This window comes from Aethalodelphis obliquidens, unplaced genomic scaffold, assembly GCF_003676395.1.
Source record: "Aethalodelphis obliquidens isolate GAN/ISIS:26980383/991018 unplaced genomic scaffold, ASM367639v1 scaffold17, whole genome shotgun sequence".
Classification (NCBI taxonomy): Eukaryota; Metazoa; Chordata; class Mammalia; order Artiodactyla; family Delphinidae; genus Aethalodelphis; species Aethalodelphis obliquidens.
Genome location: NW_020837961.1, coordinates 28,701,707 through 28,726,686, shown reverse-complemented (window position 1 = coordinate 28,726,686; position 24,980 = coordinate 28,701,707). Strand labels below are relative to the sequence as shown.

The 24,980-nt window shown below is 37.5% G+C and overlaps 1 protein-coding gene across 4 annotated transcripts in view; it reads left to right on the top strand.

Moving 5' to 3' along the window:
- Window positions 1-24,980, top strand: part of LRBA (LPS responsive beige-like anchor protein) — a 736,343-nt gene that overhangs the window by 666,432 nt on the left and 44,931 nt on the right. For all 4 annotated transcript variants that reach the window (XM_027117137.1, XM_027117135.1, XM_027117138.1 and 1 more), the window contains one exon: window positions 21,712-21,801. In XM_027117137.1, coding sequence (XP_026972938.1) covers window positions 21,712-21,801 — 90 coding nt within the window. The remainder of the gene's footprint in view (window positions 1-21,711; window positions 21,802-24,980) is intronic.

Here is a 24,980-nt window from a genome sequence, read left to right as displayed (position 1 = left end):
GATTGACCCACCCTGCTTCTCACACACATCAACGATTTACCAAAGCAGTTTACCATATACTGTTTACAGTACAAGCTAAAAGAGCACTGTCCAATAGAACTTTCTGTAGTAATGGAAATGTTCATTGTATCTGCACTGCCCAATACAGTAGCCACTAGTCACAGGTGGCCATTGTGCATTTGAAATGTGGCTAATGTGACTGAGGAACTGAATGTTTAATTTTAGTTAATTTAGACAGCCACATATGGCTAGTGGATACCGCATTGGACAGGGGAAACTAGAAGACTGTTGTGTATCTTTGATTACCAAATTTTCGAAATCCAGATTCTGGGCAGGTGGTCAGACAACGGGACAATAAATGTTTGTTAAATTAACTTGGTAGAATATTTGAAATTGGGCATAGTCCATTTAGACATTAGATATGTAGTTGACATACATGTGTAAACCAAATTATATTTTTTCTTTCACTTAAAGTAACATGTTATGACTTCAAATATTGGTTTTTATTGTGGTAAATAAATATACAATTTACGATGTTAACCTCTTTTGAGGTATAATTCAGTGGCATTAAGTATATCCATATTGTTATGCAACCATCGCTACCGTCCATCCCCAGAATTTTTGTCTTTCCCAAACTGAAACTCTGTATGCATTATACAGTAACTCCTCATTCCTTCCTGCCCTCAGGCCTTGACAACCACCATTCTACTGTCTCTAGGAATTTGACTATTCTAGGTACCTCAGATAAGTGGAATTATACAATATTTGTCCTTTTGTATCTGGCTTATTTTATTAAGGTTCATCCGTGTTGCAGCATGGGTCAGAATTTCCTTCCTTTTTAAGGCTGATTAATATTTCATCGTATGTATATACCACATTTTGTTTATCCATTCATCTGTCAATGGATATTTTGGGTTGTTTCCACTTTTTAGCTATTGTGAACAATACTGCTATGAACATGGGTATATTAATACCTGTTTAAGGCCCTGCTTTCAAGTCTTTGGGGTATATACTCAGAAGTAGAATTGATGGATTATATGGTAATTCTATGTTTAACTTTTTGAGGAACTGCCATGCCAAATAAGTTTTCAGTATTTATTTTTCATGATCAGCATTTGCTAAAGACTATTTAAAACTTTTGCTGTAAGTTTCTTTTCTTCCCCACATCTCCAAGTGGTTAATTATTAGCAAATTAAACTTTAACTGGAGAGCTTTCCAACTCATTGCACCCTAATTTTTTTTTTTTTTTTTTTGACTGCACTGGGTCTTCCTTGCTGCACGCAGGCTTTCTCTAGTTGTGGTGAGCGGGGGCTACTCTTCATTGCAGTTGCACGGGCTTGTCATTGCAGTGGCTTCTCTTGTTGCAGAGCACAGACTCTAGACATGCTTCAGTAGTTGCGGTGCATGGGCTCAGTAGTTGTGGCTCACAGGCTCTAGATCACAGGCTCAGTTATGGCACATGGGCTTAGTTGTCCTGTGGCATGTGGGATCTTCCCGGACCAGGGATCGAACTCACGTCCCCTGTGTTGGCAGGCAGATTCTTAACCACTGCGCCACCAGGGAAGTCCCACCCCTTAATATATTTTTATATTATATGTTATATAAACATGTATTATATATTAGATTCAGCATTCACTCAAAAAACATGGCCTATGGTGTATGGTGGGTACTCAGTGTTCTTGAAAGACTATATCAGTTCATTACTTTAGCATTATTAGCATTAATTCATTAATATACATTAGCATTATTCATATAAGTATACATATTTGCTTTCTGAATGTTATTGAAACAAATATGATCTTTTATCATAGCCATTCCTTATTATAGTGCTGAATTTTGTGACACAATGCAGTGTGATACAGTAGAATAAACAAACAAACAAATGTGGATTTGATTCCTGGCTCCAGTGCCAACTAGTGGTGTGACTTAGCTCTTCCTGAGATTCCGTATATGGAATTGCTATGATAACGCCCACCTCATAGAGAATTAACTGTTGTATAATACAGAAAAGGCCTGCCATGGTACCTATCCCATCATAAGTACTCAGCAAGTGTTAGTTCCTTCCCTTATGTTGTTCCCTGTTAAACCCGTGGGTTAGAAAACACAACTATAAAAAAGAATATGTGGGCTTCCCTGGTGGCGCAGTGGTTGAGAGTCCGCCTGCCGATGCAGGGGACACGGGTTCGTGCCCCGGTCTGGGAAGATCCCACATGCTGCGGAGCGGCTGGGCCCGTGAGCCATGGCCACTGGGCCTGCGTGTCCGTAGCCTGTGCTCCGCAACGGGAGAGGCCACAACAGTGAGAGGCCTGCGTACCGCAAAAAAAAAAAAAAAAAAAAAGAAGAATATGAATTACCGATTGCATCATAGAAAGAATCATAAAGTGTTAACACTGGCGAATTTATTAAAGATTGTTTTTTAGAAGATTCATACAGAATTCATTGTAAAGTGAGGCAAGGAGAAAACAGAAAACAAGAATAGGTCATTAATTTTTTTCAACAACCTTTTACTAAACCTAAATTATGTAATAAGGTTAAAGAGTTGAAAGGCAAGTCCCTGCCCTCATCAGGTAGAGTTCATTGTCTAGTGGGGAAATATGGATAAGTAAACAGTTATGATACTGTGATAAATTCAGTGTAGAGATAAGTACACTGCGTGCATGCACAAGCGTGGCGAATAGGCACTAAACCTAGACTGCCAGAATTCAGCCATGTTTTTTGGGAAGTGAGAGGCCGGAGCTGTAGATTGAAGGGTGAATAAGAACATTGGATAGAGTTGTGAGCAAAGGATAGCTACACAGAAGAAACTGTATGAGCCTCCTGCACAATGTGTGAAAGAGATCATGGCTGGAGATTATGTTTGTGGAATGAGCCAAAAGTGATAAGGGGAAGCACGTAGACAGGAACCAGAAAAAGTAATTTTAATGCCATGGAAAGTAATTTTAACTGCATTTTAAGACAGTGGATTGAAGGTTGTAGGTTGGTGACATAACCATATGTGTGTTTTAGAATCTGTCTGAAAGAAGGCTGAACAAATAAGAAGTGAAAAGTCCTCATTGTATTATTCTAAGAGTCATTAGAGAAGGACGCTTAGATGGTAGAGGACTGTGCTGTGAATGGGAGGTGAACAAGTAAACACAGTGAGGAAAGGAAATAATGGAAGGGAAAACTTCTCACTGCTTTATTAAGATATAGTTCACATATGATACAATTCACCCACTTGAAGTATACAATACAGTAGTTTTAGTTTATTCATGGAGTTCTACAAGCATCACCACAATCTAATTTTACAACATTTTGTCACCACAGAAAGAAGCCCTGTACCCATTACCAGTCACTCTGAGGGAGATTTTTTTTTTAAATGGGTAGGTAATTGTGTTAATTGGAAAGATCCAAAAAGAGAGAAGCACATGAAACATAGGAGAAAGAAAGCATGAAATAGACTGCCAAGCTCTATGAGGAAAAGGAAAGGAACAAAATCCAGAACATGGATAGATAAAGCTCTGGACAGCAGGAAACAATACTCCCTTGTCTGTGGTTAGAGAATGGAAGGTTAGCCTGGGGACTGGTGTAAGTAAATGTGCATGAATGAGGTGGAAGGGCAACAAGATTATGAGGGTTTTTGCCAAAAGTGAGGTAATATTTGTGGAAATACCTGACATAATGATAGGTGCTTAATTGATGCTCAATAATATATAAATTATTATTTCCTTTACATGTTTTTCTCTGTTCTCAATAGTGGGAGAGTAGATGTAGAAAAAAGTTGAATAGAGAAGGGGTGTACGTGTGTGTGTGTGTGTGTGTGTGTGTGTAATTATACATGTGGAAAGAGATGGGGTTTGGCCATGAGAGTATGGTGGAATATATAAAAAAAGATTGAGAGACTTCCCTGGTGGTCCAGTGGTTAAGAATCCACCTTTCAATGCAGGGGATGCAGGTTAGATCCCTGGTCAGGGAACTAAGATCCCACATGCCCTGGGGCAACTAAGCCTGTGTGCTACAACTACTGAGCCCACATGCTCTGGAGCCCGCCCACCACAACTAGAGAGAAGGCCGTGTGCCGCAACACAAGAGCCCACGTGCTGCAACCAGGACCTGGCACAGCCAAATAAATAAATATATTTTTAAAAAAGACAACTAGGAGCAACTGTAAAGGGATATAAAAGAAGATTTTTCTTTAAAAAAAAGAATTGAGAGTGGAAGGGTGGTTAATGAAATTGTTAAAGGGATTTTGTTGAAATGGTGGATCTAGGCTGGTTTGGATAAATAAGACAGGGACTTATAAATTGGGAAGGTTTATTCTTTCATTAATTATTCATTCACTTATTCAACAAATATTCATTTTGTTCAAGGTGCTAAAAATACAGAGATGAGCGAGAAAGTCAGTCCAAACCCTTTCCCTCATGGAGCTCACATTCCAATGAGGTGCACAGAAAATAAACAATAAAAACTAATTTCAGTTAGTGATAAGTGCTGTAAAGAAAAAAGGCTGGGTTACAGAATACACAGTGACTTGGGAGTAGAGCAGTCTTTCAGAGAGGTCGCTCACAGACTGCCTCTGTCCTCATAAAATGTTTCCTTCCACACGTTGAGAACAACGTAAATTCGTATAAGCAAACCCCGGGAGGCAGCTCCCACCGCTCTACTCGGGCCAACCACGTGCCTGTAACCCCAGGCCAGGACAGCCTCCCAAGTCTTGTGAAGTCTTGCTAGTTGTAAAGCTTCCACTGTCACCATCTTCTAATTTACTCTCCACCCCATCTCCAGGCCGTACTATTTTTCCTTCAGAATCTTGTTCTTCTAAGAGGCTTTAACATCCCTAATACTAGGAAATTTATGCATACACTTGGCTTATATTGAAACATTCTCCCTGTGAAATCACAATAATGGTACCAGGATGGATTTTTGCCTCTCTAGTATTAAAAGCAGACTAGACTAGACTTATTTCTGGTCACTATGATATACTTGGTTCAATCTGGGACACTTAGGTGTCCACAAAGTCATACACAGAGGCAGGCTCTCCACATACAAGTCGTGTATTCACTTACTACTTGGGAAAAGCTCCATTCCTCTTGAGAAAGTTTTATTCTAGAGTGAATGATTAATACATATGGTGCAGTAAGTGATCATAAAAATAATCTCTCTATAAAAAAAGCACTAAACAATAGAAATAATAACCATAAGAGGAGGAAGAGTAATCAGAGAAACAGCCTGCAGCACATTAAACTTTTATGTTGTTTTTAATTTTTAGAAAACAGCTGGGTTATCAGTATACAACTATGTCTGTATTCGCATATGTCACACACCAGGAAGAATTATTTTTCAGGCAAATATGCTTTTCCTCCCCCCGCCCCCAAATATCTGTGACCTCTGACTAGAGGATATATTCTTACCTTGAGCTCTTTATTCTAACAGACCTTTTTACTCTTCATTATTTCTCTATTTCCCTGGGGTACCTTTTTCCCTTTTTCTCTGCCTTTACCACTTTTAATCTACTCTATTTTCCTAGCATTACATATATGTTTTTATAGACAAGGTACAAATAAATAAAAATTGGTTATTTTCTCATGATTAATTCTGCTGAATTTGGTTTGACTCATTCACCTTTCTTCCTTCTACCAGCATTTCAAAAAAAAAAGAAAGAAAAACTAAAAACCATGGAAGGAAGAAATTTAAAAAGAGAGAAAAATTAGGTTAATTGAATTCAGAGTCAGATCTGAGTAAGAATAAATACTTTTATTAAGGAAAAAACCTTGTTCCAAAATCCAAATTCACAAAATAAATTAATGATGAGTTGAATATTAACTTTACAAAATAATTTTTCTTTTCCTAAAAAATGTAAAATAAGTATTTTCCTTAAAGAATTTCTTTAATATAGTCAGAATATAATTGTATTTATAGGCATAGTTTCTAGAACAATTCTATATCCTTTCTTATATCCAGAGTTCTATCAATTATCATGTAAATGATATTTGCTATATGCAAAAGTTCAGAGCTCAGTTAGCTATTCAGTTCACTGATGGAGTTTTATTAGGTCAGAAATAAGTGTTTAAAAATTGTAAGTACAGTGATGTGCTCTGAGTGAGATGTGTACACTACATATCTGAGCACAAGGGAGAAACAGCCAACCCAGATTTAGGCAGGAATGACCCACCTGAATATAATCCTTAAAGAATGAGGAGTTAAGTAGGTGAAGCAGTGGAAAGCAGAGAACACAGTGTATGGGAAGGACCACTGTATGGCGCCATGGCTGGAAAATAACGTGTGGGGAGTGGCGGGGGGGAGGCATAAGAAGTTGGTGATGAAGAGCAGTTAGGTTGATGGTGTCTCCAAAGCACATTTGGAAACCATTTATGTCTGTCATTAGTCTAAGCCACCGTCATCATCTCTCCCCTGACTAGCATTAGTAGTGCTGGTCACCCTTTTCTACCCTTAACTACCTACAATCCACTTTCCAGAGAGCTGCCAACGTGACATTTTAAAACTGTAAATCAGATCACATCCCTCCTCTACTTAAGCTTTCCTATTTCACATTAAACATAGAATAAAATTCTGCTTGGTCCACACGATCTGGCCCCTGCCTGCCTCTCTGATCTCATGCCATGCTGTTCTCATCCTCATTCATGTGTGCTGTTTCACTGACCTTCTTTCTGTTCCTGAGCCTGTGAAGGTTGTCACTGGATTAGCACCTTTTTATGATAGCCATTTTCTGACCATCCCAGATTTTCACATGCGGGCTCCTTGTCATTCGTGCCTCGGCTTGAAGGTCATCTCTTCAGCAAGGGCTTGCCTTCATACATCCAATCTAGTATCTTTTTGTTATTAATTTTAACTTAATTTAAAGCTGAAGACTGATACATATGATACAGATTGAGACTTGAGTCACCTTGGGCATAGTCAGTTTTCATAAATGTTCTATGTGTACTTGAAAAACAATGGGTGCTCTACAGTTTTTAGGAGTAGAGGCAATTTTACCATATGATATGAGTAATGACAAGTGAGGAGTGTAATTAATGAATGTGATTTTTGTTATTAACATTAGTTATTGTTCTGTGGTATATTTGAACTTAGACTAAAGAATCCCGTACTGCTATTCTTTCTCAGTTGTTATGCTCTCTTTTTATATTTTTCCTATTTCTACTCTAAAACTATCAGTTCTTACTTCCTGTTACCAGGTCAGTATGTCTGCCTTTTGGGCACCTGTCCTCTTACTCAACAATTAGCTATTTTTTAGATGTGATAGCCTGAGAAACCAAATAACCAGATATGATAGAACTAAATTTAAAGTAAATACATAGGTTTTGATTACTTCCTCAGCTACAAAAGTATAAATGATAGTAATCAAAACTCTATGCTCTAGTTCTAAGCTTCAATGGAACGGAATAGAGCTTCCATAAATAGACATATGATATATGAGAATATACGATAAAGGTGGTATTTTAAATCACTGGGAAAAGGCTGTCTTATTCAACTTGTGGTGTTAAGACAGCTAGCTAACTGTTATAACAAAAATTTAGATCCCTATTTCACATCTTAAGGTAAACGAAATTACAAATGAATTACATGTTTTTGTTTGGAATAAAGATTATATTGTAAATATAAAAAGTGCAACTACAGGACTTAGAAAATACTGTAGGTGAGTATTTTAATAATTTTTGGAATGGAGAAGGCCCATTTTGTAAGTCAATATCAAAACCAGAAGTCATTAAGGAAATTGATATATTTGTCTACGTAAAAATTGAAGTTATTGTACATCCAAAAAAAAAACAACAAATGACAAAGTTCAGGAACGGATAATTCACAAAAGATGAAATACAAGCCACAAATGTATGAAACCTCACTAGAAATCAGTGAAATTCAATTTAAAATCCAACAGCGTTTTTTACCTATTAGATCATCTAAAGTGAAAAATAATGAAAATTCCTAATGTTGGTTAGAAACAGACATTGTCATATATTTGGTGAGGATAAAATAGATTGAATTTTTATACAATCTATCAGTTTTTAAAATACTCACCCACTATTTACTTAGAACTTTAACCAAAAGGAATAATTGAACACATATGTAAAAAAAGATGTTCAAGTATGTAGTTATTCATAATAGCAAAAAAACCCCATGAAAACCAAAACCACATAAATGTCTAACAATAGAGAAGCTGGTTAAATAAGTATTGGTAAATCCATACAGTGGAATGCTATATACATCATTAAAAAATATTGCTATCTAGGTCTATATGTATTGCTATGGAAAAATACTTCGCCATATTACATGGCAAAACAGATCATGTTATGAAACATAGAAAATGCAAATTTTATAATGTGTATATATGCATTAGGAAATTTCTGTAATTATAGACCCCAAGATGTTTATATGGTCATCTCACCAAAGATAGTCATTATCTTTGGTTAGTGAGATCATGGAATTCTTTTATTTGCTACTTTCTGTATTCTGAAAATTGTTTCTTTTTAAAATCAAGAGGAAAAAGCCAACCCACAACTCTTTCTGTCTTCTGAGGGGGAAAAGTCTCTGCTTGAAAATCCAAACAAGTGATGCACGTTAACATGAGGAGAAGGATATTGACTTTGCTTTTGGCTGTTTGGAGGTCTCTTGTAATTACTTTCTGGCACTGGCCATGTGTAACATTGCTAGGATAGTGACTTTGTATAATGATCTTCATGTAACTTTGATAAAGATGAAGGAATTTACAATTTCTTTTATCTCTTTTATCTCTCTCAGAAATTAGAGTACCTCTAATCTCTTATATTGTTATTTACCTCACTGAACTAGGATTCTTTTTCATACTTTTTAGCAATTTGAATTTATTTCCTCATTGTTTCCAGCATATTTGAGGAGGACCAAAAAAGATTACTTGTACTCTTAGGGAAAATATCTTAGATATATCACTGTTGATTGTAGTCCTTATCATCATTTTCTAAAAGCAGGAAGGCTTTTGACCTAAGATGCATGAATTCTCAGTCTCTGGGTTCACTACTAAATTGTGTGTGTGTGTGTTTGTATATAATTAAATCGTATATAAAGGGATTTAACAACTTATTTATCAAAAAAATGTGCGTTAACTCTAATAATTCAAATACTATGAAAGTATAAAGTAAAAGAGTAGAAAGCCTCCGTCCCTAAGTTTAGACTCTGTTAGCTAATGCCAGTCTCATGCTAAAGTGAGCTATAGCAATTTCTATATGATGTGCTTTGATATACACAGAAAAAAAGCCTCTGCCATAGACTTCATTGCCTTTCACTTAGTGCTTGAAACTTTACGATGAGACATCATTTATTTGGTTACAGATTTTTTTTTGAACAATTTTTTCCAGTCATTCAGCTCTCTGTGCATAGAACTTGATAGGAGGTTTTGACAAAAGGAAAAGTACAGACACAGCACAGGGTCTGAGCAGCCATTATGAAGGGAGGGCAGTGGCAGAACCTGGGATGCGCTGGAGCTTGGAAGCAGAGGTAGAGGTTCAAAGAGCAAAAGATACACTGCAGGTAGATGTTGCATAGGACAGCATTAATATGAACAATATCATCTGTGCTTTTCCATCTTGCACCTTATTGTAAGTACTCAGTACATTTCCTCTGGAAGCAGCATTTTCTCCTTTACTTTTCAAGCAAATACAATGTTATTTTATGTTTATGTGAGTTCAGAAATTAAAGTTATTTATTTCCTTCTGAAAATGGAACTCGGCTCTATTTACATAGATGAGTAGGGAAGAGGAAAAGGAGAGCCATGATATTGCTCAATTTAAACAATTATATACAATGAATCTCATAATATGAAAGTAAAACCTGAAAATTTCTCCCTAAGTTGTGTTTAGTGTCAGTGGTTGATTTTCCCTCTTCCAAATTTATCCTTCCAAATGCTGTTTTAGTAACACATAATCACTCTGAGAAGGTCTGTTTTCCAAAAGAAGCAGCAGCAGTGTTTAAGTTCACATGACCCCAGTTTCATGACAGCGGTAGCAAATCAGATGTCTTATCCAAGGAAAAGCATTTTTGGCTTAGAATTCAATCACTTTCATGGTGGGAGTCAACAGCTTATTTCAGCTCTAACACTACTGCAGAACCCTGGCTGCAGTGAATCTTTCAGAAAGCATAAACACAATTGGTATTTATAGCATTGTTAACATTTGTTAAATAGTTCGGGGAATGGTCTGTAAGCCCGTTTTAAGCAGGTGGGGCAGGAATTTTTGTTGTGACTGCAGTGAAGTTTAAAAGTAGGACATTAGGACCACATGGTTAGGATGGTTGTAGCAAGAGAATAAAGTAGAAGTATTGAAGACAGTTAAGACTTCAGGCAGCCACAATTCAGGGTGTTACAAAAATAATCCTGAAGCATCTCTAGCCAGAAGTGTGTTACACAGATGGCATATTTGACACAGTGCAGGGCAGGAACTGTACAATGAAAAGACAAACAGTAAGGATTAGTCAAGTTTTAATTGAAAACCTACATTTAAAAATACCTTGAAATTATGCCAGACTTTCTTGTATATTAAAAGCACAAAGTTTCCCTTAGTCAATTAAACATTAAAGTTTGTCAGGAAAGCTAATCTTTGTATTTTGCTAGTGATTATGCCTATTGCAGACTTATTAGTTAAATAGGTGTAGCTGAATTATACATCCAAGGACATAAAGCGAAGTATTAATATTTTTATGATTTTTTTTCTCTATCAGCTACCCAAGGAATCCTGAGCAATTCCATATGCTGATGACTTCTGTCATAAACCCCTGATCCCTTCAGGCACCATCTTCATTTTAAATTGAAAGTATGAAAAGTACTCTCAAATCAAGTGACCAAATTTTGTTCTCAAAATTTTTAACTAAATTCAAGTTTCTAGAAAGATTAAGGTTAAAAAATTACTTAGATTTGAAAAATCTATGTAGGATTATTTGCAAGTATAAGATTGCTAACTGTTAGAATAGCATAGTCAAATTTCTAATTTCAGAATAGCAATGTTTTATTTCTAACAAAGACGAGGAAGTTTACTTAGAATCACTATTTTTAGTTTCCATTATTGGTGCAAAGAAGGAACTGAAATTCTATTAATACAGTATTTAGGAAATGCTTAAGTGCAAATTTTTAAAATGTTAAATATTATTTAACTATGTCATAACAGTGAATGTATCGCCTTCCCTCTCTCTGTCCCTGCCAGTACTGTGTAACTGGGGTGTGTGTGCACGCGCGTGTGTGTATTGTCTTTCAGGCTTAAGTTCCTTGAGGTTAAGGATTCCTAACTGCACCTCATTCCAGTGTTTGTACATGGTAGATACAAATATTATTGAAAAAATAGATGAAATGATTCTTACCAAATGACTGTTTCTTTCTGTAACATAGTTTAAACATATTTGTCTGGTTTTGAGAAATAATTTAACCTCCTGAATGCAACTATCCTGAATTTTTTTTTTTCTTTAAGAACTTTTTACTATGTTTTCACTATGTTTTCCTCTTAGTATTGGCAGCCTTTCTGAAGCAACATTCCACTTATTTTTCTAGGCAGGCTGCTTTATCTACTCGTTTCCAGTAGCTAGAGATGGAGGTGTTTTGAATGAGCACATCAGTGTTCTAGACAGAGATACTGTTTGAAATTATCCATGAACACAGTGCCGCTGAACATTATTGAGTGACGTTTGTTTCTGTTGGTTGTGTCTGCTCTGACTAGCTGGTTTCTTTCAGATTGGCAGCTGGGATTATGCTGCAGTGGATGGACAGCTACAAGAAGTGGAGATTGTAGTGAGGCTGAGCTGGGCTGGGCTGGGCCTCAGGGTAATGCGCCTGGAATATATGGGCTCGGTGAAAAGCACTAATGGGAAATCTATGCATATTTTCACAATTTATAATTACATTATATTTCACCGTGGCAACTTCCATAATATTATTGAGTAAAAATAGTCCTTTTCCTAATTTCCCCTCTACCCTGCTTTCTTATCACTGCATTCTTTTTTTTTGGGGGGTTTACTTTATTTAGCTAGCTGCTCTTTCTCTTTATGTACTGTATGCCATCATGATATGTATATGCTTCCAAATACCTAATGTAAGTAAAACATTGTTTACTTGCAAAGTGTATATACCTTTCTAAATATTTAGTTAGCGATAAATCATGGTAAAATATTGCTAAAACTAATGGCTCCTTGAAATCAGATAGAAATAATTTAGGAAATAAGCTCAAAATAACAAAATTAACTTTGTAGCAAGGTCTGTTGATTTCATAGTGTTTGACCAGTTTATCAGTTAGAATTGTCCCTAGGTGGTTAAGAAGTACTTCTGGTTACTATGTTAATGGAAAAATTAAATTTCATAAAGCTATATTTCATATTGTTAGATTTTTCTTTAGATTTTTATGTTTTTTAGTTTTAGATTTTTTTCAAAATGGAAATTTTTTTATTACTCTATTTTAAAAGTAATACATGCTTTGTCTAAGATATCAAATAGTATAAAAGTGAAGAAGGTATTAATTTTTATTCTGCCAATCTTTTCATCTACCCCCCACCGGAGATAATAGCTGATAAGTTTATGTACCTTTCCAGATTTTACATGTGTGTATTTATGTATGTGTGTACATGTACTCACATAACACATGTTAGTGTGTGTTTATATAGTTTAATTTTATTTTATTTTTAATATTTTATTTAAATGAGATAATAAACTATATTCTTTGATGATTTGGAATTGTTTTTAATCAATATCTATAGACTAGTTTCCATGTCACATATATTCAGTTCAACTCACTCATTTTAATGACTACATAGTATTCCATGAGTATAATTTCATTAGTTTTTCCCCCTAATTTTTACTATTATAAAGTGCTATAATAACCATCTTTGTATCTTAATCTTTTCTCATTCATCTGACTCCACTTTTATGAAAATTTGTAGAAGTGGAATCAATAGCCCAATCTTTATCAGAAAACATAAAAATTTGACTTTTAACTAAATTTTTGTTTTTCTCTATATCTAATTTCTCAAAATTAAAAAAAAGTTTAAGTCTTTCAAGTCCAAATTTACATAGAATTACTTCTGTTCAATTAACTTATATCTTCACTATATACATCTTTTGTGTGGATTATTTTGCATAATTTGTTGGTTAAATATCATCTGGTGTTTATTTTGAATGTAAAATCTGATTGACTTTTTAAAATTCCATATGCTGGTAGTATATCCATGACACTTGTTTCTTGATAGGCTACTTATCTTTTACATTATGCTTTACAAAGCTTGATTCCTATATATTTTTTATTTCCAGGGCACTATGAATATTTATATTTCAATCTTAAAAGATTTCTTTTAGGTTCATTATGCTATTTTTTAAAAATTTTGTTCATTTTTTGTTCTGACTACTAAAAAGTAACTCTATTTAATTTCTTATGTTAAGAGCGAGCCTGGTTTCCCAATGTTTCTAAATGATGCTTTGCCTTTTTCTTTTTTTAAAGCAGCTAGAGGTATTATGCAAACAAGACCATTTATATTATAAAGATAATTCTCTCTTTTAGATTCTTCATCCATTTTTAATCAAGTGCATCTAGTTGTTATGGGTTTTCTTTTGGCCTTTGTAGTTAATATTATCAGGATTTTTGGCCTTTAGGAATTGAATACTAACATATATAATAATTAGTATGCTTTTTTAATTTGCTAATACCAAATCTGGATTTTAACAGTGGCTTCAGAGGGCACTGAGGCTGGTTAACTAGAAAGTTGGTCAGTAAACAGTAGAAACTGGTCAAATATCCAGCAAGTTTTTCTCCAACTTAATTCAAATGTGTGAAGGGCAAGGGGGAAAAATAGGCACAAGTGATAGTATGATACGTAACACAGGAGAAATCACTAAATGCCCTTATTGTGACTCTTTTTAAACATTGAAAAGTGAATTAATTCTGAAATCCAAAATATGAAGTCTTATTTTGATCTGTAAATATCTTTCGGTAAGGGGTAACTCTAGAATCTTAAGATAGCCTTCTAGTACTTAATTTTGGTAATGTCAGAAATTTTTAATATACTAATAAATGGCATGTTATTTCTTAATAAATGATTTTTCAGTTTCCCTATCCCAATTTTATAGTGCTTTTAGATGTAAATATATAGGGGATAAAATGCAATTTCAGAGTTGTGTGCTTAAAAAAAAGCAGAGTACATATGTGTTTACCTTAATTGCATCCATGTGTTTTAAGTTATTCCTCCCCCAAACCCATCTTAAAATAAAGTTTTACAGCTTTATTGGTTACTAAGTGTTGTACTGAGTTAACTTGTTTCCTCTGTTAGATTAAAAAGACCACTTCAGAGAGACTAAAATAGTCACTGTTAAAGGCCCTACATTGTCACTAAGCCAGTCTACTTCCCTTTACTTTTCTCTCTCTTCTTTCATTCTTTCATTTTGTCTAGTGTGTGTATCTATATTCTCTCTATATGTAATGTCCCTTTCTCTCTATATAGCCATAAAATCACGCAAGTATGCAATGGTTGGCACAGAAAACAATAGAATGCACAACTTGCTGAAAATCTTTTCATAGTATTTCCATTTGGAAATCCATTAATAAATTCTCTAGGTAATATTTGAGATGCTGTTTATAAAACATAAATATGTGGTTTTACTGGAATGTCTTGAAGTATTTGCATAGTCTTTTTTTATTACTATGTATTTCAACATCTGGAATGCTGCCTGCTGAATTCAGGTTTATTATAGAAAGTAGTAACAGGCTATTTACAGAAATAATTGGGAATTGATGAATAAGAATGAAGTAAGCTTTTTAGTAGAAAATTTTTAAAATTTTTATTGGAATATAGTTGCTTTACAATGTTGTGTTAGTTTCTTGCTGTACAGCAAAGTAGTAGAAATGTTTAACAGAATGTTTTTTCAGTGCTGGGCTGCTCTATAATAGTGTTAGGAGCGTATCTCTTAGCTGCATACCTGCTGAATTATGCTGACTTGGATAACCATTCATTCATTAAGTAAATATTGATTGAGCACCTACTGTGTGTCAGGCCCCCAGAAGCACAGAAATACTTAGAAGTCTCTGGTCTCAGGAAGACTTACAGTCTAATTGACAAGACAGAAATTAGACCAGTAATTAGAATTTTAGTTAAGTAGGTAGTAAGGGTCTGTGCGCATTGCTCCAAAGCAACAGGGCAGGGCAGCAACAGTCTGGCTGAGATCTAGAAACAGATTTCTCAGAGTACAGAGATGCTGAGCTGAGTCTTATAGAATGAGGAGGAGACAACGGCACAGAGAAAGGGAATAGAAAAAATCGGAAAACAAATACGGAAGCAGTTTGACACATTATATCGCACATTATAGAGTGTGAGAGGGACAGTGTCAGGGCATGAGACTGGAAACATAGGCAGGAGCTAGATTACTATTATTAATCTTAATTATAAGTGGTTAGTAACATTTGTTAAATGCTTTCTTAACCTCAGCCAGACACCATGTTGTCTTTTATGTATATGCTGTAATAATAACATCAAACACTGACCGGTCAAGAACTGTCCCAAGTGTTTTATATTATCTCATTTAATCTTCACAAAAACCCAGTAAAGACCCACTGTCATTATTACCATTTGTAGACGAGGAAACTAAGGCATAACTTGCCGGAGTCACTCAGCTAATATGTGATAAAGCTAATATTTGAACTGAGGCGGTCTGATTGCAGTGTCTGCATACTTAACCCCATGCTACGGGGCCACGCCGTGATAAGGAATTTGGATGGAAGGATTTTAACTAGAGAAGTCACATAATCACATTTGCAGCTTTAGGGTTGAACATCTCCTTTCAAGTCCAGGTGTGTTTAACCCTTCTGAACAAAGATGAAGGCTGCTGGCTAATGTTTATAATTTGGGGTCATTTTTTGATATTTTTGTTCTCAGTGTAGTTTTGCAGTAGACCTGAAAAAATAAACTGCTTAAAGGCAGGCACACTCTCCTATTTTCCAATAAATCTTTCTAGCACATTGCCTATGCTGAACCACCACCTTAAAATAACCTAAGGCCAAATGTGTAAATAATTATTGAAATTGACTAATGGGTACATAGGGATCCATTATCCTATTCCATAATAAAAATTTAACATAATAAACAAATTCTAAAAATATATCACCTGGGACCAAAACTCTCTTGGTGAAGGAGAGTTCATTAAAAACAGTTTAGGCATTTGGTAGAGTTCATTAAGCTACGCTTTTACCTAATCACCTTCCTGAATGTTATACCTGTATGTTTCCTGTGATTTCAAACCTCCCTTATGCCTCTGAATTTTCTATTGCTGTATACAAAGGGCTGAAGGGAAAAGTGAAGAGAGTAATAAACAAAATTACTTGAGGGGCTTTTTCAAATCACACATATTCCCCCAGGATTTCTCACTTAGCCCTTAAGAATCACTGCTACAGGGCTTCCCTGGTGGCGCAGTGGTTGAGAGTCCGCCTGCCGATGCAGGGGACACGGGTTCATGCCCCAGTCCGGGAAGATCCCAAATGCCGCAGAGCGGCTGGGCCCGTGAGCCATGGCCGCTGAGCCTGCGCGTCCGGAGCCTGTGCTCCACAACGGGAGAGGCCACAGCAGTGAGAGGCCTGCATACCGCAAAAAAAAAAAAAAAAGAATCACTGCTACAGTGAGACACTGGAGTGTTGTCATATCCCTCAGGTGTGTAGGGGGCTGAAAGTGAGAATTACTGCCTTTAGTGACATCCTTCAGAACTTTTCTAAGAAAGTCTCTTTTGACTTCTTTGTAACAGCAGCTATCAGCCTTCACTTATCACTCCCCCATTCTCCTCCTCACCCCCATTTTGTCTCATCAAGAACTGTGCTTGTTTTTTGTCCCAGTATAACCCTAGATGAGGAACAAGGGTCTGGGCAGCCTTGCTGTATAAAAAGGTACTCAGTAAACTTCTTTGTTGTGTGAATACTATGTACAAGGTACTGTTCTTCCTACTGCACACTACTAAAGTATGATATTCTGACCCTATAGTATAGTTGCTGAGACAGACCAGTAATCTCATAAAAGCTAAATAACATTACAAGGAAGCCTGAGTCAAGTATGTAATCAGCAGCATGAATAGGCTATAAGATTTGGGAAGTGTTACACCAACAAGGTAGAATTCAAGCAGGGTTTTCTAGAGAGAGGTACGACTTAGAAAACTGAAGACGAGGGGGACTAATCTAGGAGAGTCAGCGGCATGAGAGAAAACGTAAGGCAGAAATGGCTGGTTACATTTGTGGAAGAAAATCAGCTTGACAGTACAGGGCATAGGGTGAGGGAATAAAAGAGAGTTAGAAAGACTTATATTGCCTAGCGGTAGGTCTTTATCTTTTTTTTTCTTTTTAAATTTTTTATTTTGAATAATTTTAGACACAGACAAGTTGCAAACATAGTAGAAAAATTTCCTGTGTACATTTCTTCCCAGGCTCCCCTAAGATCAGCACCTTACATAACCTTAGTTAAAATGATCAAGACCGTAAAAATAACATTGGTTCAATATAATTAACTAAACTACAGACCTTGTGAAATGTCATCACATTCTTTAACGATTCTTTTTCTGTCTGATGATCTTATGCAGAATTCCACGTTGTATTTAGTTGATACTTTCTTGGTTTCCTTCTATATGTAACAGTGACTCAGTCTTTGCTTCTCTTTAATGGTCTTGATATTTGTGAAAAGTGGTCAGATATTTTGTTGAATGTCCCCTAATTTGTCTTTCTGATATTTTCATGTGATTCGAATGAAGTTATTTATATTTTGTCAAGGATACCATAGAAATTGTATAGCATTCTTCTCAGTGCCTCATATCAAGGAGTAGGCCTTTGTCTTTTAAGTACCGGCAGTTAATTGAAGACATTTGATCAGGGCAATAATATATAAAGGAGAGTTGGAGCTCAATTCTGCAGGATACACACTTAAACACAGTGAGAGGGCAAGGTCAAAAACCATTGACTTGAATTTCTCTTGCATGAATGACACCCAAATCAATACCTCTGATGTTTCATCCCGGAGCGAGTCCCGGGGCTTTCTTTTGAGCACTGGACATCTCAGCCTGGCTCGACAGCTATCACTAGTTCTCCCTCAGAGAAACTTGTATTTCTATTTATTGCTTTACTACTCTAAAATATGCAAGTTCAAAAGAAAAGAATTCGTGTTGTCTTTTCTCTTTTCTTCATTGCTCAAAGTCATCAGTCTCTAAGACCTGGTGATTTTGCCTTGGATCATGGTTTGCATATTTATCCCTTTCTTGCAAACAGCACAGCTTCCATAAGGACTGAGGTATACAGTTCCTTATGTTTTAGACTGCTCTCTGAACCTCCAAGGAGATCTCCCTGTCTCTGGGCACTTAGCCCTGCAGGATACTTTGAAATCCTGAGCCCGATTTCAGTTTTTTTCAATAATGTATTCATCATCATCACGGTCATTGTAAACTCCTGAAGCATTTCTTCCTTCTCTATTTTAGCTGTGTTAAATGGGGATCGTGCTGAGCCCCAAACCCAACAATAATACAGCATTTTATTTAGTGCCTTTTATGTGTTTGGTATTATGCTAAGCACTTTATATGTATTATTTAATTTTCCAAACAATTCTATGAGCTAGGCATTATTATTATTATCTTTATTTTATCAATGGGGAAACAGATTAAGTTACTTGTTCAAAGTCATGCAGCAGGTAAATGGTGAAGTCAAGACTAGCACTCTGAACCATCTGACTCCATAGGCCCAGTGTGGAAGCAATCTGTTGCCTGCTCCCCTTCTTTTTTTTTTTTACTTTTTTTTTTTTGCGGTACGCGGGCCTCTCACTGTTGTGGCCTCTCCCATTGCGGAGCACAGGCTCCGGACGCGCAGGCTCAGTGGCCATGGCTCAGGAGCCCAGCCACTCCGCGGTATGTGGGATCTTCCCGGACAAGGGCACGAACCCGTGTCCCCTGCATCGGCAGGCGGACTCTCAACCACTGCGCCACCAGGGAAGCCCTCCCCTTCTTTTTAATGGGGGGAAATGCATGTGGGCTATTGGGTGGGGACTACCGAAGGCAGCAGCAGTCGAAGGAAAGGGCACTGGCCTTGCTAACTGTTTTTAAAAGAGACGTAAGGTTCACATTCATAAAGCAAGTCATAAATCCATATATCATAAAAGAGCAGTGCTCCCACGTCCTTCTTTGTGACTACCTTAGGCTTCAAGTTGCCCTTTTGTGATATTTTTTTCCTCAAGACTGTCCTTGATGTTGATCATAAATTGATTTTACCCCATCAAAAGATGTTTTAGGTGCTGATCTGAAATGATCCTAATCTCTACTCCTTACTTCCTGTTGGCTCCTTTTCTGGTTTCTGAAGTCTGAGACCAGCCTTATCTCCTACTATATAAAACCAACCCTTGCCTAGCCGTGCTGCTTTAATTGTGTGTGCACATACTTTGTTCACTGTAATGATGATGATGATGTTGATATTAGAGGTACTTTATTAATTCAGTCATTAGATTGTAAGCTCATGTTTTTTGTGTGCTCAGTCTTATCCCTAGGCCCTGGCCTAGTCCCTGGCAACAGATAAGGAGAAAGAGTAGCTTAATGGTTGAGCATATGAGCTCTAGAATCAAGCTGCTGGGGTGCAAATTTTGAGTCTGCCATTTAATTACCATGTGACTTTGGACAAGATACTTAAGTTCTTGGTGCATTATTTTCCTTATCTATAAAATGGATACAGTAAAGTACTCACATCATACAATTTAAAGACTAAATAATATAAGATAGTAAAATCACTTAGAAAAGTTCCTGGCAATAATAAGTACTAAATAAATATTTGTTATTGGTGTTGTTAGCAGCCCTCAATGAGTATTTTTTTTTTATTATAAATTTATTTATCTTGCTGCTTTGAGTCTTCGTTGCTGTGTGCGGGCCTTCTCTAGTTGCATGGAGTGGGGGCTACTCTTCTTGTGGAGCACAGGTTCCAGGTGTGTGGGCTTCAGTAGTTGTGGCAGGTGGGCTTCAGTAGTTGTGGCGCACGGGCTTAGTTGCTCTGCGGCATGTGGGATCTTTCTAGGCCAGGATCTTTCAAATCCCTGTCACCAGCATTGACAGGTGGATTCTTAACCACTGCGCCACCAGGGAAGCCCCTCAATGAGTATTTGTTGACTGCATTTTGAGGGACTAATCTGTACTAATAAGCACTTTGCTGTGTTTTTTACATATATATCATTTATTCATTAATGTAACACTATGAGGTTGGTACTATTATCCACATTTTACAGGAAGAAAATTGAAACTTAGGTTGAATGACTTGCCCTAGGTCACACAGCTTGTAAGTGCTGTGCAGTCAGGATTTGCACATGGTCTGTGTGACTTCAAAGCCTGTGCTGCTTCCACCGTAACACTCAGCTTTCACAGAGGTGCTTTCCAGTCTCTTCTGCCTAAGCAAGTCATAGTGCATTCCTTGAATTTATTGGACTGACTGCATCAAACTGTTATTCAACCATCCAAGTACATGCCCTGCTTTCTGTATTAGGGATACTTTCTTCAAGGGCAGAAACATTGACACCTAATACTGCTGTATACATAGTTGACGATTATGATTGAATGCATAAATGAATGAATTGCTATCATTGTTTCTTCAAAGGTCATTGTAAAGGACTACTAATGGTATCCTTATCAAATAAAAAAAGGAAATTAATACTGGATAATGATTATATTTCTCTGTTTATGATTTATTAATTGCCTACAGTCCTGTAGAGCATATAATAATTGAATACTCATTTTCTTAAGGATTAAAAAATAGCATGATGAACATATATTACCTTACAAAGAGGTTTTCTTCATCCTTTTAGCCCAGAAGTTAAGAATACTGACTGTGTGGGGTGTTGAGGTCATCTTTATGTATCTTTGCTTCCTTCTATCCCCTCACACATACTATAGTATTAATTCATTCACCCAGTTTAGGGATCTAAGAGTGAAGAAGATAAGTAAGGTCCTCGCTCTCATGGATCTTGTATTTTAGTGGGAGGAGACAGGCATAAACAGGTAAACAAACAAAATCATTACAGACAGTGACCGCATCTGGCATTTAACAGTTTTCCTTGATGAGGTTGGGAAGTGAGCATCTCTGCTGGGTGGACAGGAAGAGCCATGGTCGGAAGCGCACGACAAAGGGCACACATCTTTCAAAAAGGGCGCACGCACATGTTTCTTGTGTTTGGTCAGTCCCCGGTTTAACCCTCTCATGCTTGGATACAACATATGGCTTTTACTTTGTTGTTTAGCCACTTAGGTTCAAAGAGACTGTCAACAATAATGCTCTTCAAAAGTAATAGCATCAAGCAATTTTCACAGGTGCTGGGTTTCTTTTTTCTACTTCCCAGGGTGAGATGGGGCCTAGAAGCAAAGCAGCAGTAGGTTTTCTCTATACCTGTAAAAGATTAGCTGTAGTCATCAGGGATGATGCAAGCAAGGGAAAAAATGCAAGAAAGAGATGAAGCCAAAAAGGACAATTTCTGATTGTAATAGCTGGTTTCTGTTTCCTATCACTGAGCAAGATGAGAAAGTTTTGCAGGGTTTTGTAGGAACAGCTTCCACGGTAGTGAAGAATGACCTCACCCTAAATACCCTACCAGGTGCTTAGCCCCACTGTGAAAATACAAGGTTGATTTCCAACATGAAACAAGCCAGAAGTATGGAATGACATTTTCAGGTGACAGTTGTGGTTCTTTTGCCTGTAATTAGCACCTCTTAACCCTCAAACTTGCCCGTGCCTTTTTCAGGCTGTTGAAGCTCAAATCCGAAGTTTTGGGCAGACGCCTTCTCAGCTCCTCATAGAGCCCCATCCTCCCAGAGGTTCTGCCATGCAAGCGGTAAGTGCTGCCTGCACTCTCCTCATTTCTTGCCTCTATTTGAGACCCTGCTTGACATTCATAACCGTTTTTCATTGTGCTTGAGATTCTCCACCACATCTGGGCCTGTTCTTCTTACGCACTGTTTGTGAACTTGCTAACAGCCAGCAAATACTGCCTGTTCTCCTGCAGTCTTCGGGAAGCAGACGTTGCTCCAGTGCTCTAGTATTTCATCAGGTTGTGCTCTGTGTTGCAGAATTAAAAGGTCCATAATTGTCTCGTACCCTCACTCTAGGACAGAATCTCCAGACATGGATAACTTTTCTGGTTTGATCCTATGAGTGTCTAGATTCATTTTCCTATTGTGTTTATTCTTTACATCCCAATATGTTTTTCAGTTTGGGAATTTCAGTTTGGGAAGTAATCCTAATATGTAGGAAATGTTATTGAGAGTCAGGGACTTTGGAGGAAAAAATGATGATGACGATGATGATATACTATACATCAAAGCTTAGTGCATAAAACAGTGATTTATATATTTCCTGTGATTCTGAGGGACAGATGGGCATTTCTTGTCTTTCACCTTGGCTCCCTCACAGACTGCTGGGGCAGGTGCTGAGACGCCAGACCGCTCTTTCCACGTGTTCTTTCATCATCAAGGAAGTCCGCCCAGGCCACTCCCATGGTGGGAGCCGTGTTCCAGGAGAACGCTTTGGCATGACTTCTTGAAGCTTGCTTTTGAACGTGCATAACACTGTTTATGCTGCATTCTATTGGTCAAAAGCAAGTCAGTCAGAGGCCAGCCCAGAATCAGGAGTAGGGAAATAGACTAGAGCTGTAAAATATGTGGCTGTTCCTCTTTTATGGTTCCCGAAATTTCAGGGGGTAATACTTTAATGATAAAGAAAATTCAGCATAGGAACAAATACTGAATGGCATAACAAAAATCATATTTTAAAACTACAGGCGATAGGCATTATATTTTTTCTTGAATTGTCCCTCAATAAAACAGGTTGCTCATTACTGTTTTAAATTAAGAGTAGGGGATATAATGTCTGTTTCCATAAATGTAATGAATAATTTTTTTTTAATTTATTCATTTATTTATTTTTGGCTGTGTCGGCTCTTTGTTGCTGCGCGCAGGCTTTCTCTAGTTGTGGCGAGCGGAGGCTACTCTTCGTTGCGGCGCGTGGGCTTCTCATTGTGGTGGCTTCTCTTGTTGCGGAGCATCAGCTCTAGGCACGTGGACTTCAGTAGTTGTGGCACATGGGCTCAGTAGTTGTGGCTCATGGGCTTACTTGCTTCGCGGCATGTGGGATCTTCCCGGACCAGGGCTCGAACCCATGTCGCCTGCATTGACAGGCAGATTCTTAACCACTGCGCCACCAGGGAAGTCCCTGAATAATTGAAAATGGATTCTGATTCCATGTTGTGGCTTAGAATGGTAGAATTTTTTGTTAGATGCCAAGAGGGCCAGGGATACAGATGTGGTCCTCTCTGCCTCTGACCCTCTTTCTCTTCCTTCCTTTCCCTTTCCATAATTCCTTCTTCTCTGTCTTTTCCCCTTTTGCCCTCTTTGTCATCTTCTTTCTTCTTCCAAGTCTTTTTCCCCCTTCTTTCTCTATATGAATTGACCATTATTATAAACTACAAGCATTTAAAAAATTGTTTGCATAACCTTTTCCCCTCAGTGTTTTTAAGCAGGTGAAATCATATTTAAAAGAACATAAAGGGTAGCTTTAGTGAAAAGACTACACGAAAAATGAACATTTGGCAAGAACAATGGAAGATAATGCCATGAAAATAGTAAGAATGATTTATGTGTGGGGTTTGGAATTAGTTTTAGTAATAACTTGTCAATGAGATGCAGGCTGCTGTGGTGCTGGCTAATGGAAGCACCTCCACTGCTCCATTGACTTTCTACCTGGGTCACGGCACAGCCTTGGTCACTGGGACCAAGAGGGAGTTCCTACTGCCAAGCCTCTCTCCATGGCAAAAGGATGACTGGTTCACTGAGGCGGATCAGCTTTACTGTCCCGAGGGTGGCAAGGCTGGGAAGGCACATGCTTATTTGAGGATGGGAGGTCATGTCTCCCATTATCCTCGTCCTCTGAATCGAATACCTGAACCCCTTTTCAGACCTGTGCAAATTGTGCTTTTCCTCTTATACATATGTGGGTGGGAAAGAAAGGTGTGTTAGAAAGAAACCAGAGTTGTCAGCGAGTGCATACTTAATCTGGGAAAACTGAATGAAATCTGGCTAGTAATTTCCTACTACTACCTCATACTGGACTCGCAGAGGCACCCAGGATTGGATGAGGGGTTTTTTCTCTTCCCCCTATTTGACCAGTTGTCCCGCTCATCCACAGTTGTTACTGTGACTCTAGACTAGCCCACTATGCTGGGCTGGGCTTTTTCTTATTTCTAGTGTTCCTTATTCCATACTCACTAGCCAAGGATGTGATGTTGCTCCCAAGAGTTTCCTGCTACTTGCCTGCACGGGGAGCCCTAGTCAGGATGAAATGCACAGGAATAGCCGGAGAAACAGCTTGTTGGAAGGATGCAGGGGACGGTTCTGGATATGGTGTCTGCAGCTTTCTATGGAAAAGGGCTTGTCCTTGCCATGTGGCTAAGAGATGGCCACTAGAGGCACTATGTAAACAAGACATTCTTCCTATACGTTAGAGATTTTCCTGTGTTTTTTTAAGGGCATAAACATTGGAATTATTCAATTTGAGCCTAATTGTATTTACAACATGAGCTGTTAAGCTCAGAAATATGTATCAACTTCCTTTCAGTGAGACTTCATGATGTATGTTTTAGTCTGACTTTCTCGGAGTTTATAAATTGACTTCAGTAAATATTATTTTTTTAAAAAACCTACGCAGTTGAAAAGTAAGGCTTGGTGTTTTGAAATGACATTCGTTTCCTTTTCCCAGAAGTTCGTCAAAGCTAGCTTATAGGATATTTTGTGGTTGGCTGATTGTTTCTCATTTTTACCCAATTTCACAGAATTCCTTAAAACTGTGTAAGAGGTTCTTTGTATAGCAAAGGTTACTTATTGATATCAGAGGTTTTAAAAATCAAAGACCCAAATGTTATTAATTGTTTTTTACTACCATTCAGATGAGTTCCCCCATCAACCATCACTGCAGCACACACACACACACACACACACACACACACACACACACACACAC